The 7523-nt window shown below is 55.4% G+C and overlaps 1 protein-coding gene across 1 annotated transcript; it reads right to left on the bottom strand.

Moving 5' to 3' along the window:
* Nucleotides 1-391: 391 nt before the first annotated feature.
* OSR1 (odd-skipped related transciption factor 1) lies at nucleotides 392-6953 on the bottom strand. Its single transcript, XM_008068268.2, is given in 5 exon segments — nucleotides 392-516; nucleotides 519-600; nucleotides 602-713; nucleotides 1509-2205; nucleotides 6645-6953. Coding segments are annotated over 4 exon segments (981 nt in total). The 5' UTR covers nucleotides 2174-2205; nucleotides 6645-6953; the 3' UTR covers nucleotides 392-394.
* Nucleotides 6954-7523: the final 570 nt, after the last annotated feature.

Below are 7523 nucleotides of genomic sequence, written 5' to 3'. Positions count from 1 at the left end.
TCGCGGCCGGCTGCGCGGCGGGAGCTGGGAAGGGCGCTCCTGGCGCCGCGGTCCCCGGGGCCGGGCGGCTGAAGCAGATACACAGATTACACTTTTGCAGGCTCCCGCGAGTAGGACGGGGCGGGAGGGGGGCTGGGAGCTGCCGGTGCGCAGCACTTCTCTTCCTCTCCCCTTTCTCTCCGCAGTCAGAGTTACAAGCTTATATGGTCAAAGAAAAAAAAATTAAAAAAAGAAAACGTATAAAATAACAATAGAAAAAATAATACTTCTGGGAGAGGCGCCGCTGCGGCTCCGCGGAGCTTTCGTTCTTTTTAAATGCAGTTTCCCTTCTGCCACGTGAGTACCGCCTTTTGGCCAAGAGTTTAGCCGCGTCCTGGGGGAGCTGCCCGGGCGGTCAGGGTCGCGGCCGGGGGCGGGGCTCTGGAGCGCTGCGTGTGCCTAGGACCCAGGGGACAATATTGGGGTGGGGGAAGGTCCCGAGCGCCTCTCCCGCTGCCCGCCAGAGTCCTTCAGGCTTCTGGTCCCTCTGCCGGAGAAGGCGGCGTAGCCCGGGGTCCTGGTGACCCGGAGGCTTTGTTTAGCATTTGATCTTGGAGGTTTTGAGCTCCTTCACCTGTGAGTGTAGCGTCTTGTGGACAGCGAGAGTCCTGGACTGGCAGAATCCTTTCCCACACTCTTGACACTTGAAAGGTTTCTCTTTGGAGTGAATATATCTGGGGGCAGAAACAGAGAATTACTCCTTGCAAAGTGATGCAATGTTATGAACAGTTGCTGAAGATTTCCCATTGCTATGGAGCGCTTACCCTCAAAGGGAAAGGGGCTTGTGGGGTACCCAGTAAGGATGAAGCAAAATACTGAGTTTGAGGATGGAGGTGAGAAGTGAAGCAGAGGCTTTGGCAACGTCTTTCTTTTTCGCAAACAGGTCCAGCGAAACAGCCTGCCTGCCTTCCTGAGGAGGAGGGGCAAGCTTGGCCTCCTTATAAGCCCTGAGTCCACACTGAAGGTGAGTCTAGGGAGCTGCCGGTGAGCCACTTGCTAGAGTTGCGCTGTCCAAAATGGAAACCATTAGCCCAGATGGTTATTAAAATTAAAATTACTTCAAATTAACTAAAACTAAAACTTCTGTTTTCAGGCACACACGTTGCACATTTCAAATGTTTAATTGTCACGTGTCACTTGTTGTATTTTCCCTTACACAGAAACTTCTATTGGACAGGCCTGCAGGGGCGGGGAGGTGTGGAGGAAGGTGGCTCAGGAACTGTGTTCCTCTGGAGCTTATAGAGATCTGACTTTGTCTTTGGTACTGTTCACCTCCACATTTTCTCCATCCATGCTCCAAAACCTATCTCTGGGTCTCCTACCTGATTTTAGGGAATTCCCTGGAGCTCAAGAGGCTTGGAGCCATGGGGTAGGGGCACTAAGGGGTCTCTTGTGAATCTCATTAGGGAGGAGGACAGTGGGGCAAGAAGTAGTCAGAAATCTCTCTTGGGCCACCCATAGTGCCGCACCTGTGGTCCCGTAGGTGGTCTTGCCTCCGGAAGGCTTTGTGGCAGATGTCACAGGTGTAGGGCCGCTCATCAGTGTGCGTCCGCTCATGGATAAGTAGGTTGTAAGACTTGGTGAAGTGCCGGCCACAGAACTTGCAGACAAACTCCTTCTTGGTCTTGGACGGTAGGCGTCCCCTTGTGGGCTTCTTTTCTGGGGACAGCTTGGTCACGTCCAGGAGGGCACCCAGCCCACCTGCAGGGGAGCCGGGACCCTCCACTCGGCCAAGCTTGGATGGATCTTCCTGCGTGGCAGCCAAGGCCAGATTAGCAAAATCAAAGCGTGGCTTGGTCTTGAGTGCTGGGCCGCTGCCTCCAGCGGTGATCTCGGGCTTGGGTTGGATGACATGAGGGAACCAGGGAAAGGCAGGCAGCTGAAACCGTGCATCCACCAGGCTGGACACTGCACCCGGCACTTTGGAGAAAGAGGAGCGTGGCAAATGCATGGCCGGGTAGCCCAGCGTCCACTGGTGCAGGTGCACAGCGTGCAATGCACTAAAACCATACAGGTTGGGCAGGTGGTCCGAGGGCACTGTGGGCAGGCCATTCACTGCCTGTAGGAACGAGTAGTTAGTGAGCTGCAGGGATGGGTGGATGGGCACCGGTGCTGGCAAGGTTTTGCTGCCCATTTCGGCAGTTTTGGTGGCTTCTCAATTTCGATCTGCAAAGAAAGGAAGAAGGGAGGGGGCGGAAAAGAGAAGTTCAGGGTAGGTCGCCTCCCTCTTCCAGCCCAGCCCCACTCTCTTTCCCTGAGGGAAGGAAACCCCACCCACAGAACCCACCATCCTCACAAAGATGGGAACATAAGACACTGGGGAGTCCTCTTTTCAGAACCCTCCCTGGTCTGCAGGCTCCCTGCAAGTAGCCTCTGAAAGAGACACAAAACTTGATAGAAAAACTAGTAGGAAACTAAATCCTATGCCATTCAACCCACTTAAAAGAAGGCCCTACTGTATATAAGACGCTAAGAAAAGCACAAGCATAGGAAAACTGGCATGTAGAAACCGGCTGCCCAGCAAGCCTGGGCCAACACAGAATTATACTCTCCTGCAAAGGTAACAGGAGTTGGGGAGAACACTTACACATTCATGTGCAGGTAAACAAACACAGAAATGAACACTGACAGATAAACACAGATTCACACATTCTGAAGCAGAATTGATGAGGTACAACGGTACACTAGGACCACTAGAGTTTCATAGAACAGAACTGACTTGAAAATACAGGGCCTATGACACACTCACACACACACACACACACACACACACACACACAGGCTCACACTGCATCCATGAAGAGCCTCACAGACAACACACACACTCATGCGCACAAATTTGCACACCTCCTGGCTCCAGGGCATTAAGGTCTTCTGGCTGACCTTCAATATGGCTTTCAGTAGCCAAAGAGGCCATGTCATCTTTCTCCTCAGAATTCTCAACTTTGACCTTAAATTTTCTTTCCTGCTTTACTAATAGTGAACCCTATTGGTGCCACCCTCTCTGCAGCTGCTTGTAGAATTATCCCACTTTCCTTTCAAGGAGGATGCTGACACCCATTTTCATTTACTTAGCCACACAGTCTGCAGTCACACACTAGGGAGTTTCAGTGCCCTCATTCTCCCATAGGGGAGCAAGGTCTTGGGACTGTCAATATGTTCTTGTGCATAGTGAGCCTTGGGCAGGTAGGTATGCCTACAGGCAAGAGCACTGAGGCCAGGCTACCACTGCTGTAGTCTATGCACCCTCCAACTGCAAGGTCAGGAAGCTTGAGCAAGGCCAGAGGAAAACCACACTGAAGTGACCAAGGACTGGCATCTCTTGGCTTCCTGGGTCATGGTCTCCAGCCTCCATGGAGAGAAGTCAGGCTCCGCAAAGAAGTATTTCATCTCTACCCTCCCAGACACTCCTAACTTAAGTCTGTCCAGTGAAGGAAAGAACAGGTAGAAGGAAAGTCTAAAGTATCAGGGAAACTTGGGAGGCCCAAGCACTAAACTCCTGGCCCTCAATTTAGGGTTACTTAAATCATTGTCAAAGCAGGGTCCTTGGGTTTCTATCTCCTTTGCCCAGTCTCAATCCTCAGCTGCTGACTTCTTTCCTTACCGTGTCATTCCTCTCCTTTTCTTCCTCATTCTCTCCTCTAAACTGGAGTAATTCCCCTTCTCTGGGAGGCATAATAAGTCCCTGCTCTGCTTCCTAGTTTAAGGCATCCCCTCCCCAGATGATACACAGTCCCCAGCAAGGTCTCGGCCTTTCACTGCAGCGAGGCTCTAAAAGCCTGACTCTGTCCAAGGATGTGCAGCACCCGTTCCCCGGGAGAAGTGAGGACAATCCTGACCCGGAAAACCTTTTCCCCTGGAAGCTGGCAGGGAGGTCGCTGGCTGTGTGGTGGGCCATACAAACACCAAGAGTCTGCAGAGATTTGTCTGTGAAGGTTAAATTTGCACTCATGAACACCAAGTCTGACCACTGCAATGAATTCAGGTTCGGGCTAGCGGAGGCATATATGTGATGTTAACCGGTCTCTAAAGCAGAGCGTGGTCCCAACAGCAGAGCGATGGCCTCCGCACCCGACTTGTCTCCATCCGACTTCTTCTCCGAGCACGGGTCATGCCGGGAAGAAACCCAGAACATCTCAGAGCTCTGAGAGGAGGCCAAGCAAACCACTAACTGGTCCAGAGAGAAGGATAGACCCGTTTGGTGGAGAGCGGAGGAAAAGAAGGCTCACCAACTTCAAAGGTCGACCCGAACTTAGGCGAGAGGGGCGCTCTTTGATTTGCTGTCACCTCTTCTTCCCCTCCAGGCGCTGGAAATCAGATCCTTATCTCCAGGTCCCCAGAGCCCGTCAGGCGCCGCGAGGCCTCTGAGGCCAAACGAGTGACCATGGCGTCAGGGTTGTAGGCTGCACATGGGCCCGAACCCTCCGGGTGCTGAGGTGGGAGAACCCGCTAACCTCGCCAGGCTTTTCCTCACCCTCGCCCTAGGAGCGGAGAAGACCGGAGCGACCTTGGGCTCAGTAGGGGGCGGAGGCGGAGGTGCCTGTAGCCACGATGGCTCCTGGGAGCCAACCTTTCTGGGCTATCTGCCCTGTCTTGTTTTCCCCAACACTGTATTCATTTTTCTCAGGGCCCAGCCAGTTTCTTATTTTCTGCCGCATTCCGAGGCCCGGGCTCCCCAGGCTCACGCCAACGACTTTTCCCGGGAACGAAATTCGTTCGAAACGTGGCTCTTTGAGTTAGTATTAAGAATGCGCCGAAAGCACGATCCGGTTTCAGGCGGTCAACTAAGACAAAAACAGTCTCACTATGGCCTCTCCAGCCAGAGAGGATGAGCAAGCGTCCGGCCCCTCCGGCTCCCATTTCCCCAACCCCGGAACCCCAATGGGAACGCTTTCGATCTTTAAACACAAGAGAGTTAAACCAGGCCAGGCATCCATTCTTTAAGGAGCTGGGGCCTCGGGACTCCGGAGATGCGAGTGAGGGTCTCCATCTCTCACTGTAGACCCAATTTGCGCTCTGGATCGCGGATTTCTGAACGGCGCGGGCGCTCGTGTCCCTCGCGCGGTGGAGTGTCAATCACGGGTCTACACCCAGCCGTATGCCGGGCATTAATGAAGTGTGCATAGTCTATTAAAGTGGTTTATTTGGGGCTAATTGAGCGTGAGCGAGTTAACTGCTTGCATTAATGAGAACGAGAGCGAACTCTACGAGATTGCGCCTGGAGGAGCCCAGCAGCAACCCAAGAAAATCATCCTTGACATGGAATCCCCAAACGGATGGTGTCAGTCGTCCGGACCTCCATCGAGAGGACTGACCAGCACCTGATACTTCTGTAGCATTCTCCCAACGAATGAGACCTAATGAAGCCACCGGCGAGGCGGCCATCCCTGCACGTAAGTGCTTGCTGCGTCCTCAGCGATCTGCTCCCCAGTCTTAATGAAACCGTAATTACCTCAAGGAGTTGGGGACAGAACATCTCGCTGGTCGCAGAATGTCCCCTGCAGCCCTTCTCTTCCCTGGGAACCAGGAGACTAGCCTTGCATGTGTTTCTGTTTCCAAGAGCCAACGCGCAGCTCTTAGCCTAGGTGAAATTTACCAAATTTTGGCAACAAAGACACCCTCACAGCTACTTTACACTCCGAGAGCCCACCCACTCTTGCCTGAGCTGCTGAAAAATTACTGGAAGTGCTTTTCTATTTTTCTTGTCAGGGACGTTTCGGGGGAACATTAGTTCAGCAGGCAGCCCCTTGGCTCTCCCCCTCTCTCTTCAGGCTTCTACCTTGTCTCCTGATGGCCGGATTAGAAGATAGTTGGGGGAGCAAAAGAATCCTTCCTTTCCACTCCCCAGCCCGGAGGCAGCGCCTCTCCATCGAGTTTCCACTACTGTGGCATGCGGGTCTCGAACTGGGAAGCAGTGCTTGCGCCCCTCTGCATTGCCTCCCTGCACCGGGACTATCAAGGGTTACCCTCCAGGCCTTGACGGCACAGGGCAGTCATCCTATAGAGAATATCCCTAAATCAGAGAGCGAGCGCGAAGGCGGGGGTCAGACGCGTGGCCTTGCGCTCCAGGGTCTAGTCGGCCTCATACCGGAGTGCAACGCCTCAAACGACAAACTTGCACTAAAGCGCTACCGGCTGAGGCATGCACCTGTCCTGGCGCGGTCGGCGGCGGCTGAAACCGTCCACTCACTCTCGCTTCCTTCTTCACCAGCTAAGACGAGTCAGCCTGAGCTAGGAGCGCATCTCGGGAAAGTTTGTGCCCGCTGAAGTAGCTCTGGTTTCTTAACAGGGAGCCCGCAGACTGACTTCCAAACTCCGTGGGCACCTCGCCCAGGATTCCGCGGGGCCAGGCGGGCTGGCGGCAGCAGCGGAGGCCCGCCTCCTCATTCCCCCAGGTCAGAGACCGAGGACCCCGCGCGGAAAGTCCCTGAGCCAACACCCCCAGCCACCCTGCTCTTACTTTCACAAAGGTCCTGCAGCATTCGTTGGGCAAGAGCTTCCTTCGGGGACATTTAGAGAGAGAAGGCACCCGCGCGGTGACAAGGAACCCTGGAGTCCTGCCCGCATTCCCCTTGGAGAGCCCGGGCGCCCAGGGCAGCAGTTACCTTGTTCCGCGGCGGTCCCGGAGCTGAGCACGTCTCTGGGGTTTTCGCGAGAAGGACCCGGGAAGCCACAGGCGTTGGAGCCCACAAGCACCTCTGAAGCTCTAGAGTCCCGACCCGCCTCCGGCTGCGGGGACTCCGAGCGCCCGGCACGCGGGAGCACTCAGTAGCCGCTGGTCCCGCCCGCCGGGGATGGTGAGTCTCGCTCGCGGCTCCCTCGCTGGGGCTGAACCAGGAGCAGCTGAGAACGCGCAGGGGAGAGGCCGAGCTCCGACTCACTCATCCCTTAGCACCGAGCCGCCTACTTATTTTAATCCACCACCCTCCCTCCTCCCTCTCTCCCCCCACCCGCGCCTTGCCTCAGGATTCCTCCCCTCCCTCCCCTACCCCCCCAACCTTGCCCTGCGCCTGCGCACTGAGAGACAAAGTTTTGCTGACCCGGGCAGCAGACTTTGGCAGCTGCGTTCGCCCGGCCCCGGCTTCGCCCGACCCGCGTCCCCTCCTCTTAGACCCGCGCGACCCCTTCTTAGTTTTTAGGTTCACAGGGACACGCCTGGCGCGCTAGAGGAAACAGCCCCTGGCAGATGAAAGTGGGCTGGAACCGTACGTTTCGAGGTCCAATTCTTGCGCTTCTAGGACACAGCCTGTGCTCTGGCGGGAGGGAGATGAGAGGGACGGGAGCTCTGTACACCGGGATCCCCCCGTCACGGCTCGGGCTTCAGCGCACTTCGGCGCCAGACAGAGTCGCCTCTCCTCCAGAATCTCTTTCCAGAGGTGGCGGACCCCGAGTGCGGAGCAGCTTCTGGGCATCCACGCGTGCTCAGGGCCAGGACGGTAACCCAGGCAGTGCTGGCTAGTTCCTGGTGCGGGAGAGCCAGGGTC

This window comes from Carlito syrichta, unplaced genomic scaffold, assembly GCF_000164805.1.
Source record: "Carlito syrichta isolate Samal-C Ts95f unplaced genomic scaffold, Tarsius_syrichta-2.0.1 Scaffold309910, whole genome shotgun sequence".
Lineage (NCBI taxonomy): Eukaryota > Metazoa > Chordata > Mammalia > Primates > Tarsiidae > Carlito > Carlito syrichta.
The sequence above is the reverse complement of the archived record's forward strand: the minus strand, read 5'-3'. Positions and strand labels throughout refer to the sequence as shown.